Genomic DNA, 22,894 nt, shown 5'->3' on the forward strand with positions numbered 1-22,894 from the left:
CTCAGCTTCTAGAATATGTAAGTTTATGTCTTTTGTGAAATTAGCCATTTTTTTGAATATTTTTCCAGCTCTGCCTCTCTCTCTTCTCCATCTGGGACTGATGATATGATGTTAGGTCATTTGTTATAGTCACATGGTTCCTTGAGGCTCTGTAAAATTTTTAAGCATTTTCTTTCTCTTTTTAGAGTGGGTAATTTTTTTTCCTGTCTTCAGGTTCACTGATTATTTTCTCTGTCTTTCCATTCTGCTTTTGAGCCCATCCATTTAGTGTTTTAATTCCAATGGGAGTAAGCGTTTTAATTTCAATGGGAGTAAGCATAAACATTTGTCAAAACATAAGTTGTGGGCCAGGTGTGGTGGCGGGCACCTGAAGTTCCAGCTATTCAGGAGGCCAATGCAGGAGAAACACTTGAGGCCAGGAATTTGAGACTAGTCTGAGTAACATAGAGAGACCCCGTCTCAAAGGAGAGAAATAAAATGGTGATGAAGAGAGGTAGATGCTATTTTCCAAAAATAACCTTTTTTAAATATTGAAAGGATAGGACTCTTCAATTGTAGGGGCTCCTTTAAAAGTCATTTTGCTCTTAGGTGTCTTTCTTTTTAACATCCCATTTGTAAATAAAACTTAAAAGTTGCAGGAAATGGTACACAGGACGACTCCTTTATCAGACTTTAAACATGAAAATATTTTCTCTCAGCCTGTGTATTTGTCTTTTCTCTTAACAGTTAAAGTTTAAATTAAGTTAAAGTTTTTAATTTGTATGAAGTCCAGTTTTATGGATCATGCTTTTGGTGTCATACTTATAGAATTTTTGCCTAATCTAAGGTCACAAAGATTTTTTTTTGGTGGGGGTGGGGAGGTGGTTGTTGTTAAGACATGAGGTCTTGCTGTGCTGCCCAGGCTGGTCTCAAACTCCTGAGCTCAAGCCACCCTCCCACCATGCCTGGCTATTGCCATGTTTTCATCTAAAAGGTTTTTTATTTTAGGTTTTACACGTAGGCCTATGTTTCACTTTAAAAGAACTCTAAAATATTCTTGACCCAGATTCACTGATTTGTAACATATGCCGCATTTCATTTTTCATTTTCTCTATTTATCCATATTTCTTTTTCTGAATCATTTGAAAATAGGTTGCATATATTATGCCCTTTTGCCCCTAAATACTTCAGTATGTATTTCCTAAGAATGTGAACATCCTTATATATTCCATAGTTTAGTTATCATACTTAAGAAATTTAACATTGATATACTTTCATTTAATCTGCAGACTGTATTCCAATTTTGTCAGTTGTTCCAGTAATGTCCTTTATAGTTCCCTTCTCCCCTAAGATCATATGTTGCATTTAGTTGACATGTCTCTTTGGTCTCCTAAAAGCCGGAACATTTCCACAGCCTTTCTTTGTTTTTTATGCCATCAACAGTTTAAACAATGCAGGCCAGTTATTTTATGAAATGTTTGTCGGCTGGGTTTGTCTAGTTCCTCATGATTAGATTCAGATTATGTGTGTTTGGTTGGAATGTTACATAAGTGACGTTTTGTCCTCAGATATCACAACTAAAGGCACATGATGTCCATTTGCCCCTGACTGGTGGGGATAACTGGTGAATGGTTAAAGTATTGTCCAGCTTCTCTGCTATAAATGTATTTTTCCTTTGTAAATTAATAATTTATGAGAGGATACTTTGAAATTATGTAACCATCCTATTCATCAGCTCCACCCTCCCACACCTTGAAATAGCATCCATTGATTATTCTAGTTTGAATTGATTTTTACTGTGATGGCTGTTGCAAGGGTGAAGGGTGTAATTACATCTACTAGCTTTCCCTAATGTTAACATCTTCCCTGACCATGGCTCACTTACCAAATCTGGGAATTTTTTTGTTTTTTAGAGACAAGGTCTTGCTTTATTGCCCACATTGGGATATAGTGGTATGATCGTAGCTCACTGCAGATTCAAACTCCTGGGCTCAAGTGATCCTTCTGCTTCAGCCTCCTGAGTAGCTGGAACTACAGGTGCATGACACCATGCCTGGCTAATTTTTCTACTTTTTGTAAAGATGAGTCTTGCTATGTTGCCCAGGCAGGTCTCAAACTCCTGGCCTCAAGCGATCCTCCTGCCTCAGCCTCCCAGAGTGCTGGGATTATGGAGTGTGACCCACCACACCTAGCAAATCTAGGAAATAACATGGAATTAGTACCATTAACTACAGACTATATTGGGATTTCCCCAGTCTTCCCATATCCTTTTATATCCCAGTATGCTACATTGCCTTTAATTATCCTGCCTTTTTAGTCTCCTCCGATCTGTGACAGTATTCAGTCTTTCCTCATCCTTCACGACCCTGATAATTTTGAAGAATGGCAGGAAGGTATTTTGTAGAATGTTTCTCATGGTAGTTTTATTATTTTTAATAGGTGACTAAGATTTGCTCTGCTATGAAATTGGGTAGAAAACAAACTAAATTAGAACACCTGCCTCCCTTCACTCTCTCCTTGTTTATCAACCACATTCCACACTCGAGCCACACTCACTCCTTTGCGCTTCTCCGCCATGCTGTGCTCACTGACCTCCAGCCTTGGCTTATGCTGTTCTTTTGCCTAGAACACTCTTCCCATCTCTTCTTCCTTTCCTTGGCCAACATCTGGTCACTCTTCCATGCAAAGCTTGCCGTCACTTATTTACCTTGTGGTGACATTAGCTCTCCCTTCCATGTACTGTCAGAGCATGGTGTACTTCCTCATCGTAACTTGCCATATTTTGTTGTTTTACCTATGTCTCTCTTGTTGTGCAATAAGCTCCATGAAGGCAGAGACTGTAGGTCTTGTTCCTCTGTATCCCTAGCATCTAGCATAGGGCCTGTGACACTATGTCGGATGCAAGTATTTGAGTGAAAGAAATTCCATGTATGTGGGTTTCTTTGGGCAAATTCATGCTCACTGTCTCCAGTTGGGGGAGCTTTGTTGGAGAAGTTTGAGAAGTTCTTTCTTAGACAATATATGAAATGATGCATGTGATGCACTTACTGCTATCCTTGAAGTTCAGGAAACACTCACATGCTGGTCGTTATTACGCCTACTGGCCTGTAATGAAAGTTCAGTCTTTTCCAAGCAATTACTGTGTGAAGGACCTGGAGCCCCTTTACCTAATACTGTGTACCTGTGTAACTGAAAGCTTTTAAGCTTTTTGCTCACCTAGAAACATGTGCATACAAACTTTTCAGGAAAAGTGCCACTCCTTTAGACATTATAGCCACTAAGCAGTTGCACATTGAGTTTCCTGTTGTCCTCACTGTGTTACTTTGCAGTCTGGTGCAATCATGACCGTCCTCGCAGCTGTCTGCACTAAGATCCCAGAAGGGAGGCTCGCCATTATCTTCCTTCCGATGTTCACCTTCACAGCAGGGAATGTAAGTATTTTTTTGAAGTGAAGTTCTAGTGACAGTGGTGATGTTTTTATGTTGGCTGAATTCTTGCCCTTATGTTAGAACTGTCAATAGTAGAGAAATCAAAGTAGTGTACCACTTCTATTCTCTCTTGCTGTCTTTCAGGCCCTAAAAGCCATTATTGCCATGGATACAGTGGGGATGATCCTGGGATGGAAATTTTTTGATCATGCAGCACATCTTGGGGGAGCTCTCTTTGGAATGTAAGTTTGAGCATAATTGATTGCTAATCCGCTTCCTTGGGTCATCCCTCCCTCCTTCTCCCTGCTCTGGAGAGAAGAGAGAGAGAGACTTACTTAGCTGTGTGATGGAAGCAGGAACAGGTAAGGGTTAGTTTCACTAGGTGAGGTGGGATGTGAGAATATCAGCCCTGTCTCTGCCTTGGTCATTTGTAGGAGAAGAGTCTGTGTCTTGCTTACCCTTAAGCTTAAGTCATCCCCATTCCTGACCTGTCATTATTCCTAGCCCTTCTTAGAGACTGCTGCATGGCCCCAAGTCTGTCTTATCGTCTCCTTTCCTCTGCTCCAGGCGTTCTTGCCTGGCATCCCACCCAACTGCCACTGACCTCTGTCTCACCAGTGCTGTGCAGATACGCTGAGTTGGTGGCACCATTTCTCTGCCTGCAGTGAGTGTGTGGGAGAAAGCTGCATGACTGGAATAGAGGCCAGGGACATAAGCCAACATGGACCACTTACTGAGCATGTGTTATATGTGGGCACCAAGCTAGTTACCTTGCATTATACTGTTATTACTCCCATTTTACTGATGGAAAACAGGCTCAGAAGTGATCTTCCCCACACCTAGCAGCTCTTAAATAGCAAAGATTTAGGCTGGGCATGGTGGCTTATACCTGTAATCCCAGCACTCTGGGAGGCCCAGACGGGTGGATTGCTCGAGGTCAGGAGTTTGAAACCAGCCTGAGCAAGAGCGAGACCCTGTCTCTACTATAAATAGAAAGAAATCAGTTGGCCAACTAATATATATATATATATATATATATATATATTGAAAAAATTAGCTGGGCATGGTGGTGCATGCCTGTAGTCCCAGCTACTCGGGAGGCTGAGGCAGAAGGATTGCTTGAGCCCAGGAGTTTGAGGTTGCTGTGAGCTAGGCTGACGCCACGGCACTCACTCTAGCCTGGGCAACAAAGCGAGACTCTGTCTCAAAAAAAAAAAAAAAAAGGCAGAGATTTAAAGCCAAACCCAGAGCCCTTCCCACCCTCATCACACCATATTGAATACAACTGGCATTGTGGTTACAAGAGCTTCTATTTGTGCTTCAGACAACAGGATTTTGCTTAAAACCTAGTAGTTTAATAGCAATTCTATGGTGGAAACATCCTCAGGACACTTGGAGCCCATCTGACCAAGACCCTTCAGCAGAGCTGTTGTCTGTCTGCTGTGCTGGATCCCCTAATGGCCTATTTTTCTTGCATAAATGTTGCCTTTTGACCTTACTTGGTTTTTACTTTGTTTCATGACAGTGGAAAACTTAGGTTTTCTAATTAAAAAAATAGAAAAATCTATTTTAAGTGAAGCAGTTTTGCCCAGTAGGCAGCAGGACTAAATGCCATTATGCCATTTATAATTTTCAGTGATGATTAAAGAATAGCATATGTGAGTTCTAGCTTTAACAGCAGCACATTATAAATAGTAGAAACTGACCTAATATTACAATATGAGAAACACAAAGACTTATGAAAAGGGGTTCTATTTTATAAGCTCTAAATTTATCTAGATCTTTCCATGTATACTTCAAGGGTCTTCTCTCTAGCAGGTTTTTATACTTTTGAACTATAATTAGATGATCTTTTTCCATTCTGAAAATAATTGGATCAGATACATTTTAAAGTCCAGGATCTGAAAGGCAGAGGAATCCTTTCTCTTTGCTGTTTCTAATTTCAACTCCTTTTCATTTACTAGATCTCAGTCATATCCAGAATTCACCTTTTCGTTAACAGCTTTATCTAGATTTAGAAATCTAAAATTTTTTTTAAAGTGTCCTAATTTTGTTGATGGTAAAGATTCCTTTAGTATCCACTTACACATTTCCCTGACTTTGTTTCTGACCAAATCTTACAGTCTTCATGTTGTAGTGTTGCAATAATAGCTAACATATATTGAATATTTGCTGTGTGCCTAAGCTAAGGACTTTGATTCTCATAGAATTCTATGAGGCAAGGTCTAATTTAATATTCTTACAATCCTGTGAAGTATTCCATTTTACAGATAAGGAAATTGCTTAAAGAAAGAGCTTGTCCAAGTTCACACAGCTAATAATTGCAGAGCTGGAGTTTCAGACCAAGCACTAGATTGTTAGGCTGCTGCTACTGTAAAAAAGAGTTCCTCTGACATTAGTCATTTAGAATTATTTTCTAATTTTAGTTTAGTCAAACAGCCAGTTACATTTGGATTTACAAGTATAATCCGAACAATGTACCTGTAAGATTAAAATGTTTAACTCTTTGCTTGAAATAAGTAAGTTTAAAAGATTTGGGAAGGGCTGGATGGCAGTAATCCTAGCACTCAGGAAGGCCGAGGCTGGAGGGTTGCTTCATATGGGGAGTTCATATGGGGAGACTTCATATGGGGAGACCAGCCTGAGCAAGAGGAAGACCCCATCTCTACTAAAAATAGAAAAATTAGCCAGGTGTCATGGCGCACACCTGTAGTCCCAGCTACTCGGTAGGCTGAGGCAGGAGGATCGCTTAAGCCCAAGAGTTTGAGGTTGCTGTGAGCTATGATGACACCACTGCACTCTACCGAGGGCAACAAAGCAAGACTCTGTTTAAAAAAAAAAAAAAAAAAGAAAAAGAAAATTGGGGAAGAGTTTATTAATGGGAGAGTTCCTGACTAGTGATTCATTTCTTGTGAGAATTTTTACAATTGCATTTCAATCTTAGGATGATCCTTTTTATCTTGTTCAAAATTCAGAGAATTTTACAATAAGCACAAATAATTTTTATAAGCCTATTAATTTGCATTTTTTTAAAAAATTTACTGAATATTTTCTTTGGGACTTTTCTTTCTTTTTCAAGATTTTAATGGTAACTGTATTTTCATAATCAGATTTTAATTATATTTAGTGAACATTACGTTTCAGGTACAAATATATTTTTGGTAGAGATGAGGTCTCGGTATGTTGCCCAGGCTGGCCTTCAGCAATCCTCCCACCTCAGCCTCCCAAAGTGCTAGGATTAAAGGCATGGAGACATTGTGCCTGTCTTAAACTGCTTCATAATAAAAAAATACATGTTTAGAACATTTAAAAAATGTTAAAACATTTAACTGCTATTGTTATATAATCTAAGTCAAATAGAGCATTTTTTAATGCTCTGGGAGATGCAAGATCAACAAAATCTAGTCTCTGGGAACATGAAATCTGTTTGGGGGAAACCAGGACAAAAATAAAGGTTTCAATAATAAAAGCTTTCATTAACTGCCATTCCAAGTCAACCCCTTGTCCTCTGGGAAGCCTTTCCAGCTTCCACCTTGTCCTTGAGGGGAGGCGGTGCCGCCTAAGTTACACTTGCACCCTGTGTAAAGACAGGCCCTCTCAGTCTCGGCTCACAGAAGATGCTTCCTAAACGCACAGTGGTTAGAGTACAGGCTTCAGAGTCAGTTTTGGGTTCTAGTTTTAGTCTAGTGATTCCTAGTTGTAGAGACTGAGCCAGTGAATTTACCAAACCGTAGCACTTCTGCTGTCTTGGTTCATCGCTTCAGGCTGCTTTTAGACAGTTTTGAACAGAAGGGGGATCGAAACTGTTTATCTTAAAGGGTGGGCAGAACTTAGACGAGCAGCCCACCCTTTGGGTGGCTGGGTGGGTGCTGTCAGGAGGCATGCAAGCTGTCACAGCCATCATCAGTAAGTCCTGCCTGACATTTCAGAACATGGAGTCGGGATGCGGGTGAGTCCTTGTTAACTCCTAGCGCCTTGGGCAAATTACTTTCTTTCAGACTTGGTTTCCTCATATGTATAAAGGGAAAAGTGATACTTGCAGGGTAGTGGTGAATAAAGTATACGTGAAGTACTTACACATTTCAGAGCATTCAGCCATCGGCTCACCCTACTTAGAACTTTTACATACTCTATATATTAAAGCCAAATTATTTATCTACATAATATAAATTGGTTGTTTTAATAAGCTACATTGTAATTGACAGTGGCATTCAATTTTAAAAATGTCAACTTGATATCATCATAGTACTTACCATTTGTATGTTACACTATTTAATTGTCAGACCTGGTTTGTTTTTTTCTCCAGATGGTATGTTACTTATGGTTATGAACTCATTTGGAAGAACAGGGAGCCTCTAGTGAAAATCTGGCATGAAATGAGGACTAATGGCCCCAAAAAAGGTGGTGGCTCTAAGTAAAACTGGGCTTGGACAGTACTGGAGCATCTGGGCCACGCTGCCTGGGAGCCCCAGGAGCACCTGGGCCCCGGAGTGACCACGTCTGTGCTCCGGCTTGGAAGACACCTGCATCTGGACTCCCCACGATTTAAACCGTGTCCCCCAGTCCATGTCTTACTATAAAGTGAATTATGACAAAGTTGGAAATAAAGGTTTATATCTCTAGTTTGTAAGCGGAGGGTGTGTGTTTTCTCTTTTTTTTTTGAGACAGAGTCTTACTTTGTTGCCCAGGCTAGAGCGAGTGCCGTGGCGTCAGCCTAGCTCACAGCAACCTCAAACTCCTGGGCTCAAGCAATCCTCTTGCCTCAGCCTCTCAAGTAGCTGGGACTATAGACATGTGCCACCATGCCCGGCTAATTTTTTTCTCTATATATATTAGTTGGCCAATTAATTTCTTTCTGTTTATAGTAGAGACGGGGTCTCGCTCTTGCTCAGGCTGGTTTAGAACTCCAGACCTTGAGCAATCTGCCCGCCTCGGCCTCCCAGAGTGCTAGGATTACAGGCGAGAGCCACCACGCCCGGCCAGGTGTGTGTTTTCTCTTTAAGAGCATGGATGCTTCTCTGGCATCTTGCTTTCGGTTGTTGTATTGACGTAGTTTGAGCTGGGGACCTGGGCACAGTGCATGTTGAAAGGCCTAATCGAAACGCTGAGGTGCTGGCATTTGTCCACGGGCTCTAGCACCTCTGTTTAGAGCATTCACTCTCACCTACCCCTTCCCTGGTTTGGCTGACAGTCAAAAGTCTCAGTATCATAGTGTTACAGTTCTTTGAGAATCTGTCTAGCAGGTTTTCTGGTCCTCACCAGAAGACCCCCCCCCCTTTCCCCAAAAAAGTCACAGTATCTTCTCTATGGCATGGTCTGAAATAATAGCTGCAGTATTTTCTAAATTTTCCCAAGAAAGGTAATGATTTCTGGCAGTGAGTGGCATATACGAAAAGCTATTTTTAAGCTTTGCTTTCTAGGTTAAAATCGTAGATAAATTAAGAAGTAGAATGAAGTGACTTGGATAAATTCAGACATGAGTCTGAGCCAAATTGCATCTTATGTCTGAAAATGTACATTCTAATTGAAAAATCTTACCGAAATAGCAACTGTGGTCATCATCATAGCCTCTCTGTAGTAGAACTCAGTGTCCTCACGGTTGACAAGTATGTCTAGACATGCAATTTGAGAGTTGGTTTTTCTTTAAAGGATTTACAGGATAGTTTTCAGTCTTCTGGTGGTCAGAAAATGTTACACCAAATTTTATACCTTTGCACTGATGGCGAGTGAAGGCCAGATGTCAGCCTCGTCTGGATAATTGGCCTCAAGTTGCACACGACTGGCCATCTGGGCAGTGGGCTTGGTGAAAGGGCGTGGGAGTCGTCCCACCTCGCCAGGTGGAGAACCGGATGGCAGCATGCCCTGCACAGAAATTGTCCAGTTTTTGGCAGTTCTTCATATCCTTTTCCACCCAGCTGGACTCGTCTCTACTGTGAAATTCCAGTTACTGTTACCTGGCACAGGATTCTATTTTAAACTAGTATCACTTCTAGGAGAGAGAGTTTTCTTAACCCAGCCCTCATTTTGCCTGTAAGGAAGCAGGGGAGGTGTGGGGAGAGGGGCACTGCCCAAGGTCACACTGCTTTGCTCTGGCATTTTTCTTTTTTTTATTTATATATTTTCATTTGGAAATGTTTGTATCACTACAGTGAAACTAGATTTTAGACACTGGGTGTCAGGAGTTCAGGTATTATAAAAGAGTTTATTATAAAAGAGACATGGAAATTTACAAGACAAGAGATTTCAGAACTCGGCCGAATGGGCAGCTTCAAGTCGGTGCCAAATCAATAGTGATTTATTTCAGTCCTCATATTTTCCAAGAATGTCACTATCTCTACATAAATAATCCTTGTCATCTAGAACTACTTTGGTTCCTCCACATTCTGGGAGAACATTATCTCCAACTTTCACACTAATTGGTTGAATCTCTCCACCCTTTCCTTTATAGCCTGATCCAGCAGCCAATACTGTTGCTTGCAATACTTTTCCTAGAGATTTTTCTGGAAGCATAATGCCTCCTTTGGTTACAGTTTCGGCTACATTCCTTCCAAGCAATACTTGGTCAAAAAGCGGAAGAAACTTTCTAAATGCTTGTCCTGCCATGACTCCCACCACCACAGCTCATACTCTGCTCTTGTGCAGCCGCTGCAAGGAGAGACCCTGACATTTATTTTTCTTTCTTTCTTTCTTTTTTTTTTTTTTTTTGAGACAGGCAGGGTCCCACTCTGTTGCACAGGCTGGAGTGGAGTGGCGTGATCATAGCTCACAGCAACCTCCAACTCCTGGGCTCAAGTGATCCTCAGCCTCCCAAAGTGCCGGGATTATAGGTGTGAGCCACCACGCCCAGCTGCTCTAACATTTCTGAATGTGTCTTGCCAACAAGCCTGTGCTGTAGAGATGAGGCAAGATTTGTTTTCCAGAGATGGGATTGGAGGCTGAGTTCACATGGACATTCCCCATAGGGTCCAAAATTCACATCTTGCTTTGGGCAGAGCAGGGGAAGAGGCAATGAAGACATTTCTTCTGTCCTTGCTTTGTGACAGAGAAGGAGTGTTTAGAAGTCCCTGAAGCACTTTCCTGTCCATAAAATCCCTCAATGCTGGAGCCTCTGTCCCGCCAATTACCATTTTCCCCGGGAGTGGCCTTGGGAGATGAGAGCTTCACTCTGGCTGCACAAGCCTTGCTGGTAATGGGCCCACTCGCCTAGCTGCCCACCAGGGTATCCTATTTCTCATCTTGGCTTCTCTACTGACACTTGACCACAGCCACCAAGCCCATCTCTCTCTGGCTTGGGAGCTTCTTGGGAGGTACTGCCTCCTCCACTGGCTTCTTAAGTGTGGGGTCCCCAGGAATGCACCCTTGGCCATTGTCTCGCCTCATTCTGCATGCACTTCTCAAGTGGGTGCACCTCTGTGGCTTCAGTCGTCTGAGTTAGGGTGCTTTCTCCACTCTAGACCCACTGAACATCTCTGGACTGCAATTTAGTAAATGTATCTACTGCAACATGCATGTGGCTCTGGGTGCTGGTACCCTACTGCCCAGGTAGCTCAAATATTACTCTTGGCTTAAGGAGTGATGTCACCAGTCACTGAAGTCAGAAACTGGGAGCCATTCTAGATTTCCCCATCTGGCCTCTTACTTCCAGAATCCAGGCCCTCTCCACATCCAGTGCCTGTGCCTTAGTGTCGTCCCTCATCTCCCCAGTCCCTGGGCTGTTAGGACTGTTCTTCCAGCTGGTCTCTAAGGTGTCCTTGTACTTCTTCACATGGCTGCCAGAGTGCTACAAACACTTGTCACATGTTGTCACTTATGAAAAACTTTTAAGCTCCTTAATGTGGTCACCAAGGCCCTCCATGGTTTGGTCTCTGCTACGTCTGGCGGGACCCTCATCCCTGTGCCTTGTCTTCCCACTGGTCCAACCACTGTCCCTCATGACAGGTGGCAAGTCCAGCCTTCCCTGTCCCTTGTCCCTCCTTACACTGTCCTGGTTTTATCAGTCCTATTACACGTTCTTCCATGTCTGTTGCCACCACACTAAACCTGAAGGCACCCAGCATTATTCCTCGCACGTAGGTTGACGAAAGAAGTAAAAAAAAAAGAGCTGGTCTTTTTTCCCTGCAGAGCAGAGTATCTTTGTCACCAAGCATCATCTGCCAGCCTGGCTAACCCAGGGCCATGGCACACACAGTTTACAGACAAAGGCAGCTTGTTCTGGACCTGGGGCGCTGGTGTGTCACCTTCCAGTGTCTTCACCGTGCATGTGGCTTCCCTCCTGGCCCGCTCAGCTGACCCGCCGCCGACACTTTGCTATGACTTTAAGCTAAGACCAGCAGTGTTTTGGGAGATGAGTTTGTTCTCTGGCTGGCCAGGGCTGCACCGCAGTCCTTTCCTCTGAGGTGCTGACTGGATACCTTCCAAGTGTAGCCTGGAGACAGAGTTCTGGGTCATTAATGCTGTTACAAGAGCATTATTAGTAATTGGTCTGCAGTGCATATTGAGGGCATGTGTCAAATACGCAAAGCCTTTCCAGTGTGGGCAGGGAGTTGTTTCTGATACCGTCTCCTGCATTAAAAAGACTGACCTTTAACCTGGATGATTGTTCAAACGTAGCTCTGCATTAAAAGTAATGCATCACAGGTGGGAAAGGAACTTTATAGCCCAGTGGCCAAAGTTTTGTGACAGCTTTATAAAACTTAAACCTTTGGACCATGCCTTAAAGTTAGGGATTTTATAACCCAGGGAAAAGTGAGTTGGTTGCTAACGCCAATTCTTAATGAAAACTGGATTGGTTGTCACAGGTAGCATCATGACTAGCCGTCATGACTAGTATTGGAAAGCCAAATAGGCGGTGACTAACAGGCTGATTCAAACATGGGTTCTTTGGGAAGCATGGCCCAGTCTTCCCTGTGATACCCTCCTCGCTGCACCTCCCTTCGTGCCCGCTGGGTCCCCGCAGTGCAGCCCTAGCACAAATGCACGAGTCGCCCAGCGGCGACCAAGCAGAGACCCTCCCGGACACGGCAGGCTGATTGCATCTGGCTGCGGGTCGAGGGCGATTAGTTAGAACTGTCGCCATCTGGCCCTCGGCCTCTGCGAAGCCAGGTCGAGTTATAAAAAAACATTTAGGGAACTCGGGATTCCTAATGAGACATCCTTCAAGTTGGACATCTGTAAATGGCCTCAGGCGGTTTCAGGTGCCCCCTGGTGACTGTGCAATCTTCCCCCTGTCCCCGCTCTCCGGCTGGAGTCCTGCTCCGGCCGCACGCAGCCGGCGGCCACGCGGCGCTGCCAGCGAGCCCGGCTCGCGGAGTCCCCCACCCCAGGCCAGGGGCGGCGCTGCGGCGCGCGGGGAGGGCCGCGGGGGCGGGGCCGCCGGGCGGGGGCGGCGCGGCCGGGCGCGCGGGGAGCGGGAGCGGGCGCCGGCCGGCATGGCGTGGCCCTGCATCAGCCGCCTGTGCTGCCTGGCGCGGCGCTGGAACCAGCTGGACCGCTCCGACGTGGCTGTGCCGCTGACCCTGCACGGCTACTCGGACCTCGAGAACGAGGAGCCGGGCCCGGGCGGCGCCGCCTCGCGCAGGGGCCAGTCCCCCGCGGGCGACCGGGCCCCCGGCCGGGACGTGCCGCTCACCCAGTACCAGCGGGACTTCGGCGTGTGGACGGCGCCCGCGGGGCCCAGGGACGCGCCGCAGGGGCGCGGGCCCGGGGCGGGCGGCCGCAGGGGCAAGCCCTCCGCGCCCCCTGGCCGGGGCGTCTACGTGCTGCCCGTCGGCGACGCGGACGCGGCTGCAGCAGCGACCACATCGTACAGGTACGGGGCTGGGCTGGCGAATGCACGGTGTCCAGACCCCGTGGTGGGAGGACGGAGGCGGGGAGAGACGGGATGAGCCTGGAGCCCCGGTCCCGCACAACCTCGGGAGCTGCAGGCGGCTTCGCAGGTCACCCCCTTTGGTGCCTGGGCACTGCGGGCGCCGCTTTCGCTGCTCCTGCCCAAACTGTGAGTGCACGAGCACCTCCACTGACGGGGAGCTCACTCCCTCGCTCACAGCCTGCTCCCTTCTCGGGCAGCCTTGTCAGAACGGCCTGCCTTCAACTGAGTTGAAATCTGCTTCCCTTTAACTTCCGCCGGGTGGGCCCAGCCGTAGGAGGGGTGCGTGCAGGCCAAACCCCCGGCTCCCTTGCGGAGTGCCCTCTGTGGGGGCGTTGGTGGTGAGCACTGAGCGCACTGTCCCGCGTGGGGGCCCTGCAGGATCCCACTGACGACCGAGGGCTGCTGACGGGGCTTTCACCTCCGGGTCTGCCCATCCTCCCGCCGCCAAGCCCAGCTCGGCTCCTGAGCAACTGGGGGCTCCTCCCTTTTCTCTTATTAAAAAAGTAGTTCATACTCATTGTAGAAAATAGGCAATTGTAGAAATTATGACAAATAAAACAAATATCCCCTTAATCTTTAAACCCAAACTGGTCATTCTTTCTAATCCTTAATGTGCACTTGAGTACACAGCATTTATGTGCTTTTACGTGGTTAGATTTTTACTGTACACATTATTTTTCCCCTACTGTGGATGTCTGTCCATGTTACTAGATGTTCTTCTACATCATGAATTTTAATAAATGTGCAGTATTTTTATCCTATGAATATACATCTGTATCTTCAAATATTACTTATCTGCTCCCTCATTGACTTGTAGGGTATTTCTAATTGGGGTATTGAAAGCGCTAGCTACTATTCCTTTGATGCAGCCATTTCACTTCTAGGAATTTTCCCTACAGGCACCCTAAAAGGGGGTGGGAGATCAAGGTATAAGGTACATCAAATCAGAGTACAGCCACCTTACACAACCCTGCTGCCCTACTGATGCAGGGGACTGGTTAATTACAGCACTGAAGCCCTGCAGGCACTGATAACAGGTCTTAAATGTGTACATGTCAAAAATGCCAGGTGCAGAACAGCATGTATGCTATTTGTGTTCTAGAAAGGATATTAACATACACATACATATTCAACTAAGCACAGGGTATCTCCGATGGATATAGGAGATGCAACCTTTGGAGAGAGCAACTTTGGGGAGCAATGGGGGCTGTCAGGGGTGGATGGAGACCTCTCACTTTACTCTTTTGAACCATTGCTTTTTTTTTTTTTAACATGTATTACGCCTTTAAAATTTTTTTTTAAAGAAAAAAAAAACTTCAGTGATAAGCATCTTTGTAGCTAAATCTTTGTTCATGCCATAATTTCTTATGGATAAATTACTACCTATGGAATTAAAGAGCCAAAAGGTATGAACTTCTCCCAATTTATTTTTTTAAAAAACCAACTTGCATCAAGGCATACTTTCCATAGTGTAGAACTCACTGATTATAAATAGTGTGTACAGGCCGGGCGCGGTGGCTCACGCCTGTAATCCTAGCTCTCTGGGAGGCTGAGGCGGGCGGATTGCTCGAGGTCAGGAGTTCGAAACCAGCCTGAGCAAGAGCGAGACCCCATCTCTACTATAAATAGAAAGAAATTAATTGGCCAACTAATATATACAAAAAATTAGCCAGGCATGGTGGCGAATGCCTGTAGTCCCAGCTACTTGGGAGGCTGAGGCAGGAGGATTGCTTGAGCCAGGAGTTTGAGGTTGCTGTGAGCTAGGCTGACGCCACGGCACTCACTCTAGCCTGGGCAACAGAATGAGACTCTGTCTCAAAAAAAAAATAAATAAATAAATAAATAAATAGTGTGTACAGCTCATGACTTTTGACAAATGTATCCACCTGGGCTACCATTATCAAGACACAGAATTCCATCTCCCTAGGAGCTTCCTTCATCGGTGTGCACTGCTTACTCGGTGGGGGCGGTGGCTGCAGTGGCTGCAGGTGGGTCTCGCACTCACTGACGCGTGCTCAAGCTGAGCTGCTGAAACTCGCGTGGGACTGCAGCTGGCACAGCAGACACAGGCACGGCGCGCTGGCCATAGCCAGGCCTGATGGCCTGTAATGGGGACCTGGCCCAGCTGCAGGGCCCTGAATTGAGGGCTGGAAGGCCAGAGGTCCTGGGCATGCTGTACCTTCCAGTGGCTGACATCGAGATGCCAGAACAGGACAAGGGTGGAACTTGCAGGCAGGAAGCTTCAGCTTCTGGAAGGAAGCATTTTTTACCAAGTAGAACTCGCTGACGTGCAGTGAGCTGCCTCGTGTGTGCTGAGCTCCTGCTCACTGGGATGTGCCGGCAGAGGCTGAGCTTTTAGAGGCGGCTCCTCACCTGTGGGGAGCACGTGGCGAGTTGGAACATCCTGCCGGGTGCTCCCAGCTCCGGTGCAAGTAAAGGTGCTAGTTATTGCTTTCTCTGCTTTAGCACATCCCCGCACACCCACGTCCGGTGGATTAGCTCCCTGAGGCCTGTGTTCAGTGATAGCTGTGCCCATTCTGCACAGGAGGAAACTGAGTGGCTGGCGCTGCTCCAAATGGCAGAGAAAGGAGTGGAACCAGAGTCTGTCTTGCTCAGAGACCAAATCTGTAGCCCCCACGGGTTATCCCATAAGAGCTGCCTCCTCACAATCAGTTTCTTGAACTGTGTGCTGAAGCCATCGGTAGAAAAGCCATGACAGGAGCTGGGGCTCAGGGGGGGGGCTCTCACTTCCTGGTGTATAAACTTGGGGTGGGGTATCACTCAGCCTTGCTGACCCTGTCCTCATCTGTAAAGCAGGAATAGCAAGAGCTTGGCTGCCCAGACCCTGCTGACTCCCCACCCCCAAATATGGGCAGAAACACAGGATCACCATTGAATTTGCCCCCCCTCACCCCCCAGGTGCCACGCCAGCTGGCCTCTGGGCCCCTCACCTCTAGCTCTGGGATCTGGCATGAGCAACCCTATCCTGCCTTCCGTTTTGCAAGATGCACATCATCTAAGCAAATGTTAAATTCAGAAAGCCAAGGGAATGAACAGATCCAGGAACCCCAGATTTCAGAGTAGATGTGTGGCCACTCCTGACCCAGGGTTCTTGAGTTCCAGAGACCCCTAGGCTTCAACCTCTCCTCCCCAGCAGGTCCTGCCTCGCCCATCTTCAGGTCTCCACGTGATAACTGTCCTGCCTTGCTCACCTGGCCAGGTGGGCACACCCGTCCTCCCCGTGGCTGCCCTAGTCCTAACCCCCGCCCCCCCCACGGAATTCCGCTCTCTGGGCTGTTCAGCGCCTCTGGCCCAGGTTCTAGCCCCACCTGCTTCTGGAGGACAAGCCCCTAACTCCTTGGTCATTTCCAGCCTTCCTTCCTAGGAAGGTCAAAGGGCTAACCTAAGTTCCACAAGACTTTTTCCCCCATAGTAACCTCATGCACACGGATCAGCACCCCCGCTTTTCTGAAGAAAGTGAGGCTCAGAGAAGTTAAAGAATCTGTCTGAAGCCACATTGGGCTGAGAACCCAGGCCTCCTGGTCCTCCATCCAGGGCTCCCGGTGTTGCCCCAGATAGCCCCTGCCCCCCCAGTGGGAGGGATCGCAGCCCGCAGGGTGCAGCTGAGGCCCAGGAGGGCAGGACGCTGGAGCACGGGTGGAACACTGCCAAGGCACAGCAAGGCCTGTATGTTTTACTAATCTTGGCCTGAGCCATCAGTCTGTCGCCGTCCTCTCATGGGCAGTCACCAGGCCCTGCTGATTCTATCTTTGATGTCCCTTCTCTATTGCCCCTGCAGCCCCCTCTGACCTGGGCCCCTCCTCCGGCAGCCACAGTGATTGCTCTAGCAGGTGTCTCTGGTCACTTTCTGCCCTGGGACCCCTACAGCCACCTCCGGGGAGCAGGCTCAATCTGCCAGGCCCAAGGCTCAGCTCAGCCATGAGGTGTGGTTTGGGGACAGATGGGCACACCCAGGGGAGGACCTGCTTCCCCAGGAGAAACAGAGCAGCAGATGGTTTGGGCAGCTGGTCTTTAGAACCTTGCAGCTTCAGAAGCAAAATCACCTGATAGGGCCCTGGCCCAGCTCTCCACCTGGCACCCTAAGCGTCCCGGAGTGCTGCCCACGGACAGACACAGCCACTCCCAGCTGTGCTGATGCCAAGAAGAAAAGGCAGCTTTGTTGACCTGAGGGCCTAAAGCAACAAAGAGCAACCCAGGGCACGTGCGGGTTCTGGCCCTGGCCAGCCGATGCCTTTCCACATCACCTCGGCCAGGTGCTCCTGTGGACACAGGCGTCTCTGCCTTCCTGAGCCCACCATCTAGCAGGGGACTTGGTGGACAAAACAGGTCTCTTTTGTCAGAGAAATAGAGGAACTCAGTCTTTTCGCCAAGAAAGCTGCTCCCAGGGCATGGAGCTAGGTTGTACCAGCCTTGTCATCTCCCCCCAGGGGACCAGCTTTCCCCCATCAGCCCACCCTCCCTTCCCGCACGCTCATTCGAGACCAGGGACCCGCTCTCTCCAGCACGCAGAGCTGTGCAAAGCCAGACCATCTTCTATAATAGGTGTTTCAGATGGTCACTACAATTCATCCTCTTTTGCGTAAGATAAAGTATAAAAAAAACTAGCGGAATACTGAGCCTGAGTTTTATTTTCAGTTATAACCAAGTACAGAGGGCCTTGGCTGTGCCAGGTGCTGTCCAGCTCAGCACCTCCTAGGGACGTAAATGGCGACTAGTGACCTGGGCTGGACGCAGCAGGCGTTCACTGGTTCTGGGCCTCTGGGGCCCCTCAAAATGGCCTGGCTTCTGGGCAGGCAGCTGCAGAGGAATTTTGGGGGGTCCTGGAGACAGCACAGAGCATCCTAGGGCGAGCTGGCTGAGACCCAGCATAGAACCAGGTGAGGGCGGGTTTCTGGAGGGAGACCCAGGTGCTGAGCTCTGCCCTAAGACTCCTTTCCTACTGCCCTGGGAGACAAGGTGAGCCAGACTCCCCTGTGGAGCATTCGGAGGTGAAGGCAGGGCAGCCGCAGAGCGCATGCTCCCCGAGCCGGGCCGTCTGTGTGAGGGGTGCACCTGTGCTCGGTTCTCTTTGTGAGGGGGATACAGGACTATCGGGAACTGAAGCAGCTCTGTAGTTACAGGGTCATGACATTCCAAGAAGCAAGGACAGAGCAGTGACCCAACGAGCAGGGGAGGGGATGGCTGACCTGTGCCAGGTTGTGACTTGTATTCTCTATTCCAGGCAAGAGTTCCAGGCTTGGACTGCAGTGAAACCCTCAAGATCCACAAAGGCAAAACCAGCCAGAGTCATCACTACCCACACATCTGGATGGGACAGCAGCCCTGGGGCGAGCTTCCAGGTCAGCCTGAAGCTGGTGCTGCAGGGGCGTGGTTACAGAGGCCTTTACCCAGGCTAGGGATTAGGCGTCAGATTATGATGGTGTAAAATGGCATTATGGCCAACGACAGCAGTGCCCAACCAATCGTCCCCAACAAACAGAAAACCTAGGTATTTCTTGTCATTAGCCAGGTGGGTGCTCCCCTAAGCTTGCCTTCTTCGATGAGCAGGTTATCTCTGCCTCCTAAATCCCAGTCTTACCCACGGCCATTCCAAATACCCAAGCATTTGTGTAAGTGGGAGAAGATAGAAGGGATGTGGGGGCTGTTTGGCTTCCCAATTCCACCCAAAGGGGGCTTCAGGGAGCAGAATGGAAAGTCTACGTGCCAGGGACAACTGCTCACTATAATTCTCCCCCACTCACCCTGCAGGTTAGTAGTCTAAACTCCTGGAGGACAATGAGGAGGAAATGTTTTCCTGGAGCTGGGGCGAGGGGTAGTTAAGGAAAAAGCCCACTGATACGTGGCCACATTTCATTTTTCAGGTCCCTGAGGTGAGGAAGAAGTTCACTCCTAACCCTTCAGCCATCTTTCAGGCTTCGGCTCCTCGGATTCTCAATGTGTGACCACCTGCGCCAGGGCGCCACAGTGCTGAGAGGCAGGCTCAGGACCCACTGCCACCGCGGCTGGCCTGAGAGCATGCCATGGTCCTCTCCTGGGGGAAGGGCGTGACCCCTCAATGCTGCTGTCACCAGGGCTGTAGAACAGAGGCACAGATGGACCTGGCACTACCCAGCCCAGCTTGGCCTCAACCATCTTCTTCTTCCTCAAGAAGTTTGTGGAAGGCTTCACATCTGTTTTTAAGTGCCATCTGGCCATCCTTGAGCTTTTATGTCTGAGAAACTTAAGGATGGATTTGATTGTGAATGGAACTGGCCCATGGGGGCTGAGGAATGTGGACGTGTCAGGTCCTTGAAAGAACCAGCAATGTCTACTCTGGGTGGTTTTCCCAGGATGCATGATAATTTGGGTAATTTTATAACCTATGGTAATCCAAGATGATATCCTTGGATCTTCCTACAAATGGCTCCATGTTTAAGTTATAGAAGATATCTTAGGTTATCACTTGTAGTGTGACTCATGGTAATGCTAAGTGACCAGGATGAAATTTCCAGAAGAAATAGAATATCAATCATAGGGCTTTCATTACAAAGACGTAATTTCTTTATGACCAAAATGATCCTGTTTTAACAAAACATTTCTTGGGATTGAATGAATGACATTTACCTTGTGATAGGTCTCTAAATATTGAATCCCCCATATTATTATTAATACTAATTAGTTTCCTTCCCTAACATGGATGACTAGGAAGGGCACTACCATGCACACTAGGTAAGAACTGGGAGCATTTTGGGGAAGAAGGTAGCATTGGGCTCATTCCCTGAAAGACCTTAAAATGTCATCTGCACAACTCTCGCCCTCCCCCCTTCCCTTCTCACTTAGTGACCAGGGCTCTCCACCTGTTGAGGAGGCAGTGCATTTTATTGTCTTCGGAAAGCTCTCTCCTAACTTTCTCCATAAATTCTAGCCAGTGTGGCTGCATGGGACTAGCCTGGTCCCTTCACTGCATAGTAGCCCTTCAAACAAACATTTAAAGGGTTTATATCTCTCCTTAAAGATTAGAGGCACAAACTTGGGACAGTTTTTGGTAAGGAAGCTTCAGGATTTCCCTTTGGATTCTTCTTCCTCTCCAGCCCACAGGAGGCTCCTCTGATGAGCATTTAAGCCGCAGGTGGTGGCACTCAGGTTTCAGAGCCTTGTCTCCAGCTCTGGCTGCCCATGCAGCGTCCCCTCAGAGGTGCTAGCTCTGGCAGGCACAGCCCTTCCTCTCATTCCAGCAAGGAAAATGCTTTGATGAGACTCACTTTAAAGGGAAGCCAGAAGCATAGGCTTACACAGAAGGCTCCAATATTTCAGACTCAGTGAGGAAGGCCTGCCTGCAGTTAGATGTTTCTAAGAAAAAAGAGACTGCCTGCTGGGCATTCTGTGGGAAATGTACAGACTAACCATACAATCTCAGATTTTACTAAAATGCAAAAATGTACTGTTCAAATTTTTTAATTTCTTTAAATTATAAGTACAAGAGGCTTCTCATAACTTTTATCCTATCTCTTGGTGATAAGTAAGGCCTTTAATGTAACAGGGCTGCTGCTGTATCCCTTGGAGCTTGTCCACCCTGAGCGCCCGCTCTGTGGGCTGCAGGGCACACTGGTGTTGTCCACAGAACCCACCAGGTGCCCCTTTCACTTCCCCCCTCTCCCACATGCTCATCCAGGAGCCTGTGGTAAACAGACTCTCTGTGAAGCTCTTTTCAGGCTGAAATCCTGGCTTCTCCACTGACTAGCCGGCTGTGAGCAATGTGAACTTCCGTTTCTTCATCTGTAAAGTGAGGATCCTACATCTATACCTGTTGGCTTACTATGAGCATCTGTGTTTATTTTATGTGCAAGGTGCTCAAGACAGTAAATAGCCAGAGCACAGATTTGTCTGCCAGCACCGTTTCCCCTTCCTGGCTGAGTCACCAAACCAGTCTGAAGAGGAGGGTGAAAAGTGCAGATCCTGTTTCAGTCTGAAGTAGACTGAAAGTATAGCTGTCAGAATTCTCTTCTGCCTAAGCAATCCCTTCCCACTTCCCCAGGGAGCCACATCTACTCCCATCTGCAGCCCCTAACATTCTCCAACTTGCTGCCCTGTGCTCACGGCTGCTCACCCCCCCCCCCCTGCCCACTACCACACTGAACGGCACTTGGGAAGCCCACTCGTTCTTGTGCCATATGGACCAGTCAGCCTGCTGTACCTCAGCTAGGACAAGCCAGGCCTGACCTCTGCAAGGCAAACTTCATGCCCAAGAACAGGCATCCTCAAACTACAGCCCGTGGGCCACATGCCGCCCACCTAGGACATTTATCCGCCCGCAAGGTGTTTTTGCCACTGCTGCCTGTCCTGCTTAGCAGCCAACTCTTCCTGGGCCCACAGTGTGCACTCTCCAACGATCTGAGGGACAGTGAACTGGCCCCCTGTTTAAAAAGTTTGAGGACCCCTGCCCAAGAACCTCTTTGCAATGCACCATGACAGCTTTTCACAAACATTCCACCCAACTTGACAGCCTTCTTACGAGGCTCCATTATTAGGACATCTGGGTTCTTAAGAAACTCCCTCCCACTTGCTTAAGTCTGAATAAGGCCTAAGACCATGCTGAGTGAGTGACCCAGGAGCAACAGAGACAAGCCTCAGCCACGTGGTCGCAACCCACATCTGTCTTACATGCATATATGATGTGCACAAAGACAGAAATGCACTGGAATATTAACAGTGACTCTCGTCGAAAAGGGGATTATGGGTAGTTTTTATTTTTTACACTTTATACTTGCTAAAATTTCTATAAAATAAGCATTTTGTATTAATTCTGTAAAAAAAGTTTTTAAAAATAAAAAGCAGTTCAATCTGTTAGCTAATTTCGGCCAAAATAAAGTGTACGACCTTAATTATTCCATAGCCATAGTCACCACTGCAGCAGCTGCCTCAGTCAGCCGTGGGATGCACTGCAGGTTTTAATAAGAAAGCCCTCAGGTCCTTCACACGCCGTGGGCTTGCAGCCACTGAGACCAAGCCATTCATCCCATCTCTGCTCCACCAAGCAGAACTCTAGGACTTTAGGCCAAACTCTAAGCAAGCAGCTTTTGGGAAAAGTTAGGTCCTGCTGGATGGTGGCCCTACAGCCCTTGCCACCCAAACAGAAGAGCTTCCCCTTTGGACAGGGTCAAGAGAGGCCCCAAAGCTGACTGTTGGTCCCATTGAACCAATAACATGGAGTCCTTGTTTAAGGTACTGTCTGCGACATTGATCTGTCTGCTCTGTAGCTCCTGTCAAAACCCTGACTGAGATGATTAACGTTCATGAAGGCAAGCCTGAGCACGCTCTGATTCCTGTTCCCCAAGACTATTCAAATATTCAACTTTCCCAATTTTGGACCTAAGTGAAGTCTGGTCCCCAGAGAGCTACACACCTGAACTGTACCACAATGCCTCCTCGCAGAGATTCTTGCGTTTAAAGAACCAAAGCTGTCAAAGTCTTTAGCTCTTATGTTTCTGCATTTTTTGTTATTTTATATGATAGCAGATGGTCACAGCATAAGGACTGTGTCACAGGAGCAATTTCTTTCAGACCTCAGCATAGTCCAATTTTATCCTGCCAGATAAACCAGTATGTTTGTTAGACAACA

The 22,894-nt window shown here is 47.4% G+C and overlaps 2 protein-coding genes, 1 non-coding gene and 1 pseudogene across 4 annotated transcripts in view; 3 read left to right on the top strand and 1 right to left on the bottom strand.

Moving 5' to 3' along the window:
* PARL (presenilin associated rhomboid like) overlaps positions 1–8,037 on the top strand; it is a 35,894-nt gene extending 27,857 nt beyond the window's left edge. Inside the window, exons 8-10 of one of the 2 annotated variants that reach the window (XM_012736938.3) lie at positions 3,309–3,410; positions 3,552–3,649; positions 7,714–8,037. In XM_012736938.3, coding sequence (XP_012592392.1) covers positions 3,309–3,410; positions 3,552–3,649; positions 7,714–7,825 — 312 coding nt within the window. In that variant the 3' untranslated portion in view covers positions 7,826–8,037. The remainder of the gene's footprint in view (positions 1–3,308; positions 3,411–3,551; positions 3,650–7,713) is intronic. The other variant, XM_020286483.2, reaches the window with a different exon arrangement.
* A 579-nt stretch (positions 8,038–8,616) lies between these two features.
* LOC142875366 (U7 small nuclear RNA) lies at positions 8,617–8,678 on the top strand. Its single transcript, XR_012922750.1, has one exon. It is a non-coding gene; the product is annotated as a U7 small nuclear RNA (small nuclear RNA).
* Positions 8,679–9,568: 890 nt separating this feature from the next.
* On the bottom strand, positions 9,569–10,087 carry LOC142871018 (10 kDa heat shock protein, mitochondrial pseudogene; annotated as a pseudogene).
* A 2,707-nt stretch (positions 10,088–12,794) lies between these two features.
* MAP6D1 (MAP6 domain containing 1) lies at positions 12,795–22,143 on the top strand. Its single transcript, XM_012736939.3, has 3 exons — positions 12,795–13,215; positions 18,518–18,635; positions 19,158–22,143. Exons 1-3 carry the CDS (start codon positions 12,836–12,838, stop codon positions 19,236–19,238), a joined length of 579 nt encoding a protein of 192 aa, XP_012592393.1. The 5' UTR covers positions 12,795–12,835; the 3' UTR covers positions 19,239–22,143.
* The last annotated feature ends 751 nt before the right edge of the window (positions 22,144–22,894 follow it).

This window comes from Microcebus murinus, chromosome 1 (assembly GCF_040939455.1).
Source record: "Microcebus murinus isolate Inina chromosome 1, M.murinus_Inina_mat1.0, whole genome shotgun sequence".
Classification (NCBI taxonomy): domain Eukaryota; kingdom Metazoa; phylum Chordata; class Mammalia; order Primates; family Cheirogaleidae; genus Microcebus; species Microcebus murinus.

Coding starts and splice junctions, on each gene's coding strand:
- MAP6D1 (XM_012736939.3), top strand. CDS start 12,836: ATGGCGTGGCCCTGCATCAGCCGCCTGTGCTGCCTGGCGCGGCGCTGG. Junction 13,216..18,517: donor GCAGCGACCACATCGTACAG/GTACGGGGCTGG, acceptor TCTCTATTCCAG/GCAAGAGTTCCAGGCTTGGA. Junction 18,636..19,157: donor GCCCTGGGGCGAGCTTCCAG/GTCAGCCTGAAG, acceptor TTCATTTTTCAG/GTCCCTGAGGTGAGGAAGAA.